Source organism: Saccostrea cucullata, unplaced genomic scaffold (genome assembly GCF_032062105.1).
Source record: "Saccostrea cucullata isolate Sc308-1 unplaced genomic scaffold, CSIRO_AGI_Scuc_v1 ctg5609, whole genome shotgun sequence".
Lineage (NCBI taxonomy): Eukaryota > Metazoa > Mollusca > Bivalvia > Ostreida > Ostreidae > Saccostrea > Saccostrea cuccullata.
The window spans coordinates 42,383-58,032 of record NW_026933990.1 but is presented as its reverse complement, the minus strand read 5'-3'; the positions used below and the strand labels follow the sequence as shown (position 1 = coordinate 58,032).

General features: G+C 32.6%; 1 protein-coding gene across 1 annotated transcript; it reads left to right on the top strand.

Moving 5' to 3' along the window:
* Nucleotides 1-101: 101 nt before the first annotated feature.
* Nucleotides 102-8,270, top strand: LOC134239759 (uncharacterized). The gene is made up of 4 exons (XM_062721912.1): nt 102-355; nt 5,374-5,500; nt 7,527-7,705; nt 7,883-8,270. Exons 1-4 carry the CDS (start codon nt 313-315, stop codon nt 8,047-8,049), a joined length of 516 nt encoding a protein of 171 aa, XP_062577896.1. The 5' UTR covers nt 102-312; the 3' UTR covers nt 8,050-8,270.
* Nucleotides 8,271-15,650: the final 7,380 nt, after the last annotated feature.

Sequence of the window (15,650 nt, the reverse complement as noted above, 5' to 3'; positions counted from 1 at the left end):
CTCAATTAACAAGCAATTGAGTTCGGGATTTTTATTAGTTAAAAAAATACATTGATTCGATTTCTCTTTCCCCTACTTTCACATATTTTATAAGCATACGTGTACCAAGTGCATTTTTTTTATTTAAAAGAGAATGTTGTACAAGAGCTTTAAATGTCCTCTATGTTTACCCTAGGAAAACAATAATAAATCCCAATGCACACCTGAGTTATCTCTGAAATCTAAATTTAAAATCACACCTAAAACAAGGAAGTTAAAATGTGACAAGGAAATTTAACAAACATCAAGTCAAGAACTCGTTATATTCTAACCATGGACTGGAAACTATTGACTGTTGTCTTTGCTCATATTCTAGGTAAGAATTTTTCTTTTCAGTTAGAACTAAATTCAGAGGGTCTTCCGAGTTTTCTTTACAGTCGAAGACCCATTAATTACACAGGTACCTGCCGAGTGGATGGTGTACTTTTAGTATCCGCCAACCCATGCCCCCTTTTCTAGTTTCTGAGAACTATTAGACATGAAAATAGAATGATTCCCAGCCTATATTCTGCTATAAAATTTCGATTTTTATAAACTTCTAATTGGAAAGGGGAAGGGCGGGTTACACAATCCATTCATCAGGTGCCTGTGCATATTAGTCATAAGATATTTGTATACAAAAGTTTTTACTTTATTATGCTGGATAGATAAGCAGTAAACATATGCGAGTTTCTACAAGTCTGCGTACATGTCATAATCGCTTAAACATGAAAAGGAATTTGCGGATGGATGATACGGTAAAGTTATGGGTAGATTCCTATAAAGTCTAAATCAATATCGAATTGATGTTGTAAAATTTTTAAAAGAAATGAAAATTTTTGAAAAGAGATTATACATATTATAATTTGTTATTCGTTGTCGTATAATTTGTAAAATAAAATTTTATTGTCCTTCAAATCCCATAATAAAAGTTCAAACATGCTGAATTTGTGGCCCATATATACCTTTAAATGTAATGATATCTATCATAAATAAAGTAATGTTACATGAAGTCAAAACATTATAAAAAGAGAGAAAAATGTTTTTTTTAAAGAATTTAAATTAATTATACATGTACCTTTCATTAAATGAATAATTATCAAAGATTGGCTTAATTCCATTGTACCCATCTTAAATTCATTTGAAGTTATAGGAATAATTGAGTTCTAGATAGTGCAAATCTATAAATCAACTGTACCTATCTATTTGGCCGTGGTACACTAAATGGTACAGCTTCAAATTATTTAGACATATGAACATTGTTATCTTTAACTAGTACATGTACAAAACGTCTAAAATTACTCTTAGATAATGTATTTGACTATGGAATGGTGCATCTACCTCATCTATGAATAAGGTTTATAAATGTAGATATGTAAAGTTAGCTACTAGTAACTGGCTACTAGTAGCTGGCTACGACAAGTGGTAAAGTTAGCTACTAGAAGCTGGCTACGAGAAGTAAGTAAATTTGGCTACTAGTAACTGGCTACTAGTAGCTGGCTACGAGAAGTATGTAAAGTTGGCTACAATAACTGGCTACTAGTAGCTGGCTACGACAAGCATGTAGTAATAAACTCAGCTACTAGTACCTTTTGTTTAGAATTATGCTATTTTTGGAGACAAATGTTGATATTTTTGAAGTAGCTGGTTTGTTACCTCGCTGATATCAACTGATATTGCTGATAAAAATAATCTCTAAGATATTCCACATGATCTGGCAGTAAAGTTACCAAGATATCGGTAGTAATAAACTCAGCTACTAGTACCTTTTGTCTAGAATTATGCTATTTTTGTAGACAAATGTTGATATTTTTTAAGAAGTCGGTTTTTACCTCGCTGATATCAACTGATATTGCTGATAAAAATAATCTCAAATATTTTCCTTATCAGCTGGCACTAAATTTACCAAGAAATCATTAAAAATAAACTCAGCTACTGGTACCTTTTGTTTACAACTATGCTATTTTTGGAGATAAATTTTGATATTCTTGAAGTGGCAGGATTTTTACATCGCTGATATCATGTGGAATATCATAGAGATTGACTTTAACCAGCAATATCAGTTTATATCAGCGACATAAAAAACCAGCTACTTCAAAAATATCAACATTTGTCTCCAAAAATAGCATAATTTGAAAAAAAGGTACCAGTAGCTGAGTTTATTACTACCGATATCTTGGTAACTTTACTGCCAGATCATGTGGAATATCTTAGAGATTATTTTTATCAGCAATATCAGTTGATATCAGCGAGGTAACAAACCAGCTACTTTAAAAATATCAACATTTGTCTCAAAAAATGGCATAATTCTAAACAAAAGGTACCAGTAGCTGAGTTCATTAGTAACGATATCTTGGTAACTTTACTGCCAGATCATGTGGAATATCTTAGAGATTATTTTATCAACAACATCAGTTGATATCAGCGAGGTAACAAACCAGCTACTTTAAAAATATCAACATTTGTCTCCAAAAATAGCATAATTTGAAACAAAAGGTACCAGTAGCTGAGTTCATTAGTAACGATATCTTGGTAACTTTACTGCATGATCATGTGGAATATCTTAGAGATTATTTTTATCGGCAATATCAGTTGATATCAGCGAGGTAACAAACCAGCTACCCCAAAAATATCAACATTTGTCTCCAAAAATAGCATAATTTGAAACAAAAGGTACCAGTAGCTGAGTTCATTAGTAACGATATCTTGGTAACTTTACTGCATGATCATGTGGAATATCTTAGAGATTATTTTTATCAGCAATATCAGTTGATATCAGCAAGGTAACAAACCAGCTGCTTTAAAAGTATCAACATTTGTCTCCCAAATAGCATAATTCTAGACAAAAGGTACTAGTAGCTGAGTTTATTACTACCGATATCTTGGTAACTTCAGTGCCATATTATGTTGAAAAGCTCAGAGATTGTTTTTTTCAACACTATCAGTGGATATCAGCGGGTGTTGCTAAAACGCGGAACGGAAAACGGAACGGAAAGCGGAATATATTAGTATAGATTAAATCACTTACAGTACACAAATTTTGTCATAAACAATATATTTTAAACACATTCAATCTCATATTATCAAAAATAAGTTGATTTATTCATGTTCACCCTTTCTTATTGACAAACAAGTTGATGAAACAAGAATATCTGCCGTCTCGTTTAATTAAAGACAACATCTCGTAAGTTCTATGGTAGATACAATGACCATGTCAGCAAATACAATTTATCATTGAGTCAAATGCTGACTGACGTTTTTCATACTAATTGTTAGTTAATTTTTTATACACTGAATTGACGACGGATTTTCCCGTTTTTTCCCGATTATGACAAGGAGCATGCGGCGGGTCTGACCGGTCGGCAGGTGATGCTCACTCCTCCATGGCACCTGATCCCACCTCTGATGTTTTGGAGGTCCGTGTTTGCTCTGCTCCTATGTTTGTATTGTTGGAGTTTTGATATTGAATACTGTTCTTATCTCCATACCATTCATTCATGAAATATACTGACGTAGCAGTGACATAGAATTGAATTTGTCAGTGTGTGTGTGTGGGGGGGGCGATAAACTTATCTGAAAAGAATTTGACAAGCGAAAAAAAAAAACACAAATATATGATTCGGGAAGGGGAATCAGTTCCCACTCCAATGTTATTCAATACTTTTTGTACACTTAATTACTTCTTTAATTAACAAATTGTGTAGGTTGCAATAAACCTTTCTATAGTAAGAAAAACGTTATGCCTTGAAAGGGGGAGATATTTGATAATATTATATATCATATAGACAAATCACGTTTAAAGAGAAAGAAAATACTTAAACAATTCCTAAGACTACGATTAGAGCAGAACTTTCCGGCAAGCTCGGATTAGCACCTCCAATACGTAAAGTTCATTTGTTGTTTTCTGTGTTAAAAATGTAGCATCTTTTCATTTCATGAAGTTATAGTTTGTATGTGGTACATGCATGTGTGCGTGTGTAAGGGGGAGGGCAGGATGGATTTGAATGTTGAAACATTTGTGTTTATTTTTCCGTTCTTTGGAAAGGTCTGGAAAATTGCAAAAGGTCTGCCCTTCCCCTTTTGATATTATAGCTCTAAACAACTTTTTTCACTTGAAATTTAAATGTTCATTGAAACCCAACAGTTTTTGTTAATGCAATGTAGTAAGATTGTGTTTAAAAAGTACTAAAAGATGTTGGACTTAGAACATCCCCCCCTTCTTCGAACAAAAATTGTCTTTTCCGCTTGTCAAACTCTTTTCAAGTAAGTTTACCCCCCCCCACTTTCAAATTCGATTCTACGTCACTGCTATGTCAGCGATTTTCGTGAATAAGAGACTGAACATGACATAACAACCTGTTTTTAATAATAGGAGATTTAATATGAATAAAATATATCGTTTATAATAAAATTTTGCATTTTAAGTGATTAAATATAAAATTAAATATTCCGTATTCCGTTCCGCTTTCCGTTCCGTTTTCCGTTCCGCGTTTTAGCAACACCCGATATCAGCGGTGTAAAATTCCAGGTACTTCAAGAATATCAACATTTGTATCCCAAGTTTGATTAATTTTACACAAAAGATACTAGACGGTTATTCTTATAAGGTTCAAGTCATTTACTAGTAGCCAACTTTACATGCTTGTCGTAACCAGCTACTAGTAACCAGTTACTAGTAGCCAACTTTACATACTTCTCGTAGCCAGCTACTAGTAGCCAGTTACTAGTAGCCAAATTTACTTACTTCTCGTAGCCAGCTACTAGTAGCTAACTTAAACACTTGTCGTAGCCAGCTACTAGTAGCCAGTTACAAGTAGCTAACTTTACACATCTTATAAATGTTATGATTGGAGAAAAGGGGCGCTTACTCATCCTAGGCATCCCACCCCAAATCGGAACTCCTCGGATGTTGAGTTAGTGAAACATCTGAGAAGTTCCGATTGATCTGACCCCAACTCAGGAACTTCCAGTGCTGTGTGTTTTATGCTCTCTTCATTTGTGTTGTTAAGAGATTCTTTGATATCGATCTCAGTTCGTTTTCTCCACCTTTTTTATTCACCAAGATCTCAGCTGAGGGTACATGTACATATGTAGCCTTTATTTCTGTTTCTTAGTTTTATAATGTTGTGGAAATATTATAATAAACATAGTAATTGTTAAAATTATTCAGAAATTGCTTTTTACTAAAATGGTATACTTCAATTGAAAATATTAAATATATAATAATATCACTCTCATGAATATATGTCTACGTTATCTGGTTTGTTAATATACAATATAAAATATAATATAAAATATGGTTTGAAGAAAAGAAATTCAATGCATTAAAAATGCATGATTTTATTTTTCGTTTAGGTTTGTCCACTGTGTCTGGTTCCTGCTACTATAACTCGTATACTTCCAAGTACTACTGTTACTATGACTATAGTAGCTACGATTATTACTACAGATACTACTACAGTAACTACTCCTATACACTGGGGTAAGAAATAAATCTCGTTGTTTTTTTTTTTACAGATTTAGTGGTGAAAATGGTTTTGAAAAATTTTAAGGACACAACTTATTATATGTATATGCTTGTTTGTTTTTACTATTCAATCAGCATTAGTTGGATATAAAAAAAATATTTAAGTATCCACCAGCTTGATATTTAAATTTGCAACTTTTCATCGGTTTAAAATTCAAATATCCATCAGTGCATACAACACATGATTTAGGAAGGCATGAATAAAAGATGTGACCCGTTTAGAAACACTTGCATTGTACATGAAAAATAAAGTAGTATAAATTTCGAATCATTCACACTTTTAGAATCTTCTTAAAAAGCGCATGAAAAAAAATCTGCTTCGGGCTTGCCACACTATTGAAAGCTTGTAAAAATATCCATTTAAAAAAGTAATTGCATGCACTCAGGATATGTAATATAAAAATCCAATAAGATTTCAAAAGAAAAATGTTTCCTGTTTTGAATTGGAATACTACTGCATGTTAAATGAGATTTTGAATATCATCCATAATTTTTAAAAGAGGGTTTCATTTTTTCTTTAAACCTTAATCCCCTTCACTTTCTATTCCTCTGGTTTCCATTTCAAAGAAATCAGTTGAAGGTCATCACTTTTACCTTACCTTTTCAACCTTTCATCCAATTGCGAACACCAGTTGAGTGGTTGAGTAAAGTGACTTTTTGCTTTTTATATACATTTTGACTGCGTTTTTTTTTTTAACTTTAGCCTTATGAGTTCTTTTACGTTTTGTATTGTATTGTAAATTTTATTTATAGTCGGACTATATACACATAACAAAAAAACATGAGCTGTAAAGCTCTTTTACCGACTAGAACATAGAAAAATATAGCACTAATAAAATGTACATAAAAACATATAAGAGCAGAGTTATCACGAAGTTTCACGAAGACAGAAGTACATTAAAACACACAAATGTAACCAAAGACATTGATAAACACACATAAAATTAAAAGAAAGAAATAAAGACAAACATTTAGGCAACACACGAAAAAATAAAAGAATCAACATAAGAGAAACAAAAGGCTTAATACCAATGCCATGCACACATAAAAGAAGTAAAGGTTAAGATAGCACACTACAGTAAAACTATAACTTAAGACAATCATCTACATATGTAAAAACTAGGCATGAGGCATAAAAGTCTGAAGTCTGCAAGAGCTACATTTACAATTTAGTTCTCCACACCAAGTTGAAATATAATTTGAAAATTGGTTATAAGAAGAGAATTGCCTGGCTCCATTGGGCAGAGAGTTCCAGAGCTTTTCTGCCTCATACCTAAATGAGTTCATCCCATACATTGTTGTTCTTGGTCTTGGGACTTCTGCAGTATTTGTATATCTAAAATTGTATGAATTATTTTTGAAAACCAGATCTTGCAAGAAGACCGGACTTAAACCTTGGATAATTTTAAAAGTTTCTAGAGCAATGGCACGCATTCTTCTGGTTTTCAGAGATGGTAGTTTAGATTTGAGTAAAAAACTTTCATAAGAACTTTTGTAATCTTTATAAATAAATCTTAATGCTCTTCCTGAATTTTCTCTATTTTGCGAGTTCAATATATGTTCAATATATAATGTAATATATTTTCATCAATTGAAACAGTATCAAAAATTTTGTCCGACTGGAATTCCCAAATCATTTCCTTAACAAATTATCACCTGATATCTGAAATTTTCAACTTCTTTGTCAAATTCAGACATTTTCTCCTGCTTTCAGGTCTGTTAACAAAAATGTCATTAATTCTCCTAACGTTTATGAGTTACCTAGGCTTTCAACAGATTCTTAATGTAATTCATGGTTTGTCTAGTAGTATGGAAAAGTTTGTTAGGAAGTAAGCACTAGTTTCATGCTCACTGGTCCTTGAATAAAAGGAGTGCTCGGTTAACTATTGTATAATTCAAATTCTGGATTCATGGTCATTTATTACAGTGTACATATCGTAAATATCTTGTTTTAAAAGTTTTATATCAATGTTTTACAAAGTGTCGGTGCTATCCTTGGTATCATATTTGGCTCCCTCGCTGGATTGGCCACATTGATTGGACTTATTGTCTGCTTGTGTGTATGCGTATGCAGAAAAACCTCACCGAATCAAGGCACAGTTCTTTATTACAATCCCAACACAAATGCAGGAGCAACTGTGTTGCAAACTACCCAAACATGTAAGTGCGTTGAAAAAAATTGATAATTTTTGCAACACCAATATTTAGTCGACGTAAAACCAAATCTTAAACTTGTTTTTCAAAGTTTAAGGCAATTTTATTACTGGGTTTACAGATATTAAGCTTTCCAAGCTTAAACGGACAGATCAATTATGTCCTATTTTTCTAACGTTTCAGCGATACAACCTTACACTCAGCAAGGGTTTTACTCACCCTATCCTGTGCAGATGCAGCCATCTGGGCAGGCAACTGGGCAAAGTGGAGCAATTTCTGGTGCTTTACCTCCTCAGTACAGTCCACCTGAACAGTCTACCGAAAATGAAAATTCGACACAGAAATACTAGAGAAATATCGATTAATGGGCTGCTACATCATCGACATTCTGCATTATAATTGTTACCTGGTAAAGACCAGCTTTCACTTATCTTTACTCTGTTCTTTTCTCTGTTTGTTAATATATTATTTTTGTTAACAATCTCCAATTATTGTTAAATTATTTGTAAATGCTGTTTTTGAAACGCTTCTCAAAGAGGAATACTTTTTTTATAAATACTTTGATGACTGATAATATGTTAATCATTAAATTTGTAATTTTGATATTTCTAATAAAAGTATGAATGTTTTTGAAAAGACTGGGCGTAAAGAATTTAAATGAAATTAAATAAATCAAGAGATACACAAGTCAAGAAAATGGCAATCAGTCCTTCATTTACTATTTAAAAGTAACTTGTTTTCCCCAGATACACTGAGCTACATACAAGACAGTAACGTACCCTACGAAATATATGAGGGAATATCAGAAAGTTCGCGAACTAATTAAATAACTTCTAAAAAACAAATGATATAGGGTTTCAGTGTTGAAAATTTTTCAAAGTAGTCCTCTCCAAATTTAATGCGCATCTGCAACTATTCTGCCCATGCGCGGATCACGTGGTGTACATGTAAGCGGTCACGAGACGTGCGTCTTAGTGTTCTGTCACAGAGGCTTAAAATTTTTTTGTCTCATATTTCTTACCATGCAAGTATTTTTTGCAAAAAAACAGCCCATTTGTCAGAAATGGCATAATCTCGGCAATAGTATGGGTAGATAATGATATCCTTTTGCAGAATGAGCATGATGACCATCAAAACCCAAAATCTTATGTCTTTTGAGCGTCGTTTGTTTCATGTGGACAAAGTATGGGTGCCTTCACTTTATCATATTTTATATGTTCAAAGTCTAAAGTAAACGATATTTTAGGGATTTGATAATTGTATTATTGTTAAGATGTTTATCTATTATTCTACCTGTAAGTTGGTGATCTTTTATATCAAATTGCTTAACAAAGGACACGTCTCTTTCCCAGTTTGCTTTCATTACGGGCAACAGATCTAGAACAAACATAATTTTTAACCATCTCCCTTTCTTCACTTAACAATCAATCCAATTAATGACAAAACTTCTGGCAAGGTTTTTGTCTTCATAAACCGTGTACAAATTATTATAAACTTCTGCAATGGAATTTCCAACTTGAAGATTTACGTTTAACTTTACAGCTGTTCGTTTCTTGAATACGACTGAGTCAACCATTTTTTGTCACAAGTGATCTACTCTATGACGTCATTTTCACAATGAGACGTCACAATCACGAATTAAAAAATTCCATTACATATACTGTTTATAGAACATGTGTATGACTCTATGTAGGCCAAATTTCATTCTGATCTGAATTATGGTTTTGTAGATATAGAAATAGTTCGCGAACTTTTTGATCAACCCTCGTATATGAGGGTTATTCGAAAAGTTCGTGTACGATGTCAATCTGCGTTATATTTCCAACTAAATATTTAAAACAAGCACATAATATGTAAAAATACCTCTTTTGTTGATGTATGAAGTTTTATTTAATTCGATTTAACAGAAATCGATTTAATTAATTTTAAAATCAACATGTTTTGTACCCATGGAGCACATTTAACGACAATATAACACCAAAACAAAGCGTAAAGAATTTCTAAAAAATACTATGTCTATACATTCCTTACAGTATAATCCAATGCCTACTCATTAAATCCTTTTTCTAATACTTAACATTGATTTGCTCTCGTTGTATAATTTCCTTTGTAAAGGTACTAATATCTTTTATTACTGAACTCTGCATTCACAGGATAAGCAAATCTAAAGTTCTTATGTCTCTCCTTGACGTTCTAACATTTTAAACCGTTTCTTCACAGATTATACTAATCTGATACAGAGTCCCTGTCACTCAAATATTGTCTGTACTATTTGTACACACTTGCACAAGTTGCTCTTAATATTTTGTCTTAATTCCTGTAACATTTTTATAGTTTATTCAGGATTTATCCGGAGTAAAACACAAAAATACATCGTTATCTGCATCTCCGTGACGTTCTAAAACGTCATTGTTTTGTCGTTTTCAATGATGACTACCTATCTTCTCACGTTGATTTCTTTTCAACAAAGCAAAATATTAAGCCATAATTTGGAATACGTATTGAAATACGTAACAATTCTTTTTCTAGGTTGTTTTCCGTTTTTTGCTCCATTTTACAGAGAATATGACTACAGACATTATTTTAGTGTATCTTTTGTTACTAAATTTTTACCTGCTCCGCCAGCCGATCTTTGCATGTTTCAAACATAGATAAGTTTTAAACAAATCGTGATATTAAAAAAAAGATTAATAGAAATCATTTGGATTTATTGTTAAAATATTTCTACCAAATTTGGATAGCATATGACGTCAAATAAATAAGATATGACAGAATTCCACGAACGTTTTGAACAACCCTTCTACATACAAAGCAGGGTATCCCCTTTTCTGGTTCAATACAAATTAAATAGAATACATAGTATATTATCATCTTGTGCGTTTTTTTCTGTTCAATTTATTTCAATGTTGCTAAGTTACGAACTTAAAGATATGTCATTCGACTGTATATTCAATGAAATTAAGAGCCAGACCTTGGAAAAAGACCTAATGTCAATTGTTCCTCTTGCCAAATTATTTTTATGCTATTGAATGTCTCTATATGTTTGATTATCATTTAAAGTCGACATAATTAATCTCCATTAATATCCTTCATAATTTCAGTAACTTTTGTGATGTCTTATGTATAAACCATTTTGCATTTGACAATGAAAGCATAATAATAAAGGACAATGCTTTCCGTTTTTGCAGCCTTTGCATTGCGAAATATTCATGTAAGATGTACAATGAAGAAATTACATTTTTAAACAAGCATTCTGAGAGTATTGTATTAGCAATACATGTTCCCCACCGGGATCCCGTATTCTCTTTTGGATGTCATTTCATAATATCCTGCACGAAAAAGTGCCCTCAAAATGTGAATATTTCGGTAAAAACTTGTTTTATGGACTTTGATATTAAATACTGTTCGTTATCTCCATATCCTTGTTGTATATGAATGAAATATTTGTAAAAGTGTTTAAATGCCATTAGACATACATGTATGCTTTGAAATTAATCCGTACAGGTCATTTTACATGCATGGTTAAAATAAAAAAAATCGAACTTGTTTTTTTTTTCTCTCAAGCCTAGTGCTAGAGCGTTAGCTTCGTGATCGGGAGACCCGGTTTCGATTCTCGTTCGCGTCGCCGCGTCAAACCTTAGACGTAAACATAGGTAGTGACTGTTCCTTCGCCAAACGCTCGGCACTAGAAGTGAAAGTCACACGTCTTTCAGATATTAACTTGAAAATGTAGGTCCCGTGTCACTGTAGGCGTTGGCACGATGAAGAACAATCACTGCTCAATGGCCTTAAGTGCCGAGTATATTAGGTCTAAATTTGAAGTCCTTCGTCGGCAAACTTTGACATATCCAGATGAATGAAAAATTCTCGAGTGGGACCTTAAACAACAATCAATCTTTTTCTCGATTCATATTTACAAACTATGTTGTCATTCGGAACTAGCACTGAGTTAAAAGTTATCTCCCGTTATATTCCTTTCCTACATTGCTTCAATGCAGATAAACAGAACGCATTCTATCGTTAAACAGGTCCCAAGCCATAAATCATTTTAACGATAAAACATTCTATCGAGTTTGTAAATATAAAGCTACCCAGCAAGTTTAAAATCAAAAATTTTTAACTAGAGACAGTCTCGTTTGGGTCATTAATTTAGCGCAAGCACATCACAAACCCAATCTTAAACCACAAAACGGAATACTAGTATTAAAAATGCCGTAATTACTGTATAACGTTTTTTTTACTGCCATAAAATTTTACGAATTTTAGCTGAAATAAGGTGAAATAAGGTTCGTAAAAATTAAAATCACCGGAGGTGAAATACCTGATCAATGTTTTTAGCATTTTGAATGCGTTTGCATACGAATGGGCCTAATGCATCTGGAAAACACGATGTCAAAATCAAAAAATGAAATTATTCCCGCGATATAGAATGTCGATTCATTAAATTATGATTTGTTTGTTCATTGAATTACCTTAATATATCATTGCCCTTCTTCGATTCCTGTTTTTTTTTTTTTATTGAAACACAATTTGCTAAGTATCATGTTATTGATGAGCACCAAGATGCCAGCTGCATTTTACCGGAAATATAAAGAGACTGAGATAACTCAAACTATCATGATTTACTTGACACAATAAGCATAGTGTGTTAAAAAGTCATGTTTTTATTGAATGCAAACAAAACAGAAAAAAGGGTCAACGACTTTGAAAACGGGTGTAATTTGAAAAGCTGTAACAATTAAATCAATTTAAGAAATTATGTGTTTTGTAAAGGTAATCAGGTAAATACAGGATATTGAATATGCATTACAAGATTGGCATATGCATCACAAGATTTTGAACATACATCACAAAATTTTGTATATACATCACAGGATTTTTAACATACATCACAAAATATTGCATATACATCACAAGATCATCGAATACAGCAACGTTTTACACGCTATATACTAATGCATCATATACATACCCCGGTTAGATTGAGATAAAAGATACGACAGAGTCAAACATATCTGTTTCATATTTTTGATATTTTACTTGAAAAAACGTTAATGGTTATTATCTAACAACCAAGCTCTATGATAAAAGTGATGACTTTAACTTGACAATCTTCAGCTTCCCTTACGTATGCAGCAATGTACCTTCTTACGCAAGAGTATGCATTACGTATGAAAAAAAATTCTAAGGCAGGTAAATTACATGTATTGACAAACGGGTTGATAAAACAAGAATATCAGCTGTCTCGTTTAAAGTCATAATTTCGTAGGTTCTATGGTCGATACAATAACCTTGTCAGCAAATACAAATTATCATTGAGTCAAATGCTGTCAAACATTTATTGCCTGACGTCACGGCGTCAGGCTGTATAAGGATTGATATTTCCAAGATCCGAAAGTGTGTGATCATATCTAGAGAGCTAGATTTTGTGCAAGCTGATTTACATTGGAATTCTTTACCTGCATTTTAAAAGAAACAGTTTCCAGAAAAAAGAATGAAATAAATGGACTAGTCCAAAAAAATAAACAACACAGTTCAACTCATCGTCTCCGGATGCATGATCTATTATATGTCTCTGTTCAGATGCACACAGCAAATAAGAAAGCAGTGAAGAATTTTTCTTTCCACAAAGGCCTAAATATTGAATTTACTTATTTCATTCTCAATATATGATAGTGTCAATACACCCCCCCCCCCCCCGCCCCCGTTTTAAAAAAAAAATGAACACTCATTCTACTGTTTACGTCAGAGAAGAAAATACACTCCAACAAAATGTGTATTTAATTATATCCATCTTTTAAAATGTTTACAATGCATGATTTGATAACAGATTTTATAATAGGTGTTACAATGTAGCTTGACATCAATTTAGATCCAAAGGCAGATCACTCTACTTGCAGACACCCCCATCCCCCCCCCCCCGCAATAACACTCTTTAGTATGCAGTGTAGAGATGATTCTTCAACAAGTTAGATAAAATCAAGATTTCAATTACACAAGGTTCTCAAAATATAAAGTTAGAATATGTTTTAAACACACAAAAGTAATAATGCTCAAGAGGTTTATCACTCTTCATGCAGATAAATTGATTGATTAAGTCAGGCAAGCTATTTAAAAAGCTGTTACTTGTATAGTCAATAATAATTGTTAGTCCATTATTTATATACTAAATTGACGACGGATGTTTCCGTTATTTTCCGATAGTGACAAGGAGTACACAGCTGGTGTGAACAGTAGGCAAGGGATGCACATGATCACTGGCTCCTGACCCAACCTCTGATGTTTTGGAGGTCCTTGTTTGCTCTGCTCCTGTTTTGAATGCTTTATGGACTTTTGATCTTGAGTACGGTTATCTTCATATGTTTCATTAAACAATTTTTGATAAACCAATTTGTCAAAAGAGTCAAGTCTACTTTTTCATATTTAGTCTATCGCCTGGAGTAATTTTCCATAGAATTCTTGACATTTATGAAAATATGACTATCGTTCGAAGATCGAGGTTCCTTAATTTCAGCGCTTTTAAGATATTAAGTAAATTAAGGTCATCAGAATTTCCTATAGTAACGACACCAGTAATGACTTGTCCAAGTTTTCACAAAATTAAAGGCCTTATTTTTTATTTACTGAATTCGGCTATGGGATTATGCGTCTATATGATCAGTACAGATGCAACCAGTCGATCAACAGGAGATGAGTTCTCTCCACTTTTCCAAAGCCAACTTTCATTTTATTTTCTTTAAGCAATATTTCTTTCTCACCTTCATATGGTGTGTACGTCTCCGAACTTATTGATATTAAAGAGCAGGCCCAAGAACAATTAGTTTCTAAACCAGCGTAGGCTTGTGATAGATAAGTTGATGTCACAAAAAAATGAAATAGCGTTAAGAGTCAGGATTTTGTAAAATAATTTTGGTCGTTATTATGAACTTGTAGCAAATATAACATTTCATCGGGTCTTATTTTGCTGAATTTTTTTTAAAACAGATTTTTCGGTTAACTTTACAATTTAGAAATATATGGGACTTGAGAGTTGGGCCTTGGTTTTTTTATCTTTTGAATTTGACTATGTGATTCTTCGGCTATCTGATCAGTGCACTCGGCTAATAGCTGGTGGGACCAGTCGGTAGGTGTTACTTGATCTTTGTTGCCTGGAAATTCAAGGGGTCCGTTTTTATGACCTCTTCACAGAATTTGAATATATTGTTAAAAGATTTCTTGAGTTCGATCATTTTTCTTTATTCGAGGAAGGTTCTTTTAGTATGTATAATTGTTAAAAGATCCGTCACATTTACGTTTCTACACAGTGGATGTGAAAGACTATGATAATCGACATTGTAAATGTTGAAAGGACAAACCTAGTTTTCTCATATAGTATTCTCCCCGTGGCCTACGGAAAAGGACACTCGGTCAGGAACATAAAATAGAACTCGCATGAAAAACTTTTTTTTATTTTACATTCTAACTTCTACTGACAAAATCAAATGGTAAATTTATCTTTCATGTGGATGTTATATGTAAGAGATCTCTATATGAGTTTTTATACACCAACTATGTAAACAGAAATGTTCAAATGCAATTGAACTATTTCTTTAAATATGTACTATCTTAGATAAGAACAATCTTTTTAAGAAACAGATTTTTCGATTAACTTCACATTTTAGAAATGTATGGAACTTGAGAGACAATAGAAAGCTGCTGAATGAATATGAAACACGCCATTTAGGGCACATTATGACCTGACAGGAAATCGAAATTGCCTTTGAAATTATTTTTTGAACCTTTTGTTATTTAATTTTTCTGTAATGTAAGGTAATGTATGCCATATTAATAATCTAATAAGTAATAAAAAATCGAAATTATCCTTTTTTCAGATGATATACTTATGCATGCATGCTCCACATATCAACACGCCTTCAACTTGTTACCAATTGATTAGGATTTAAGACTTTTG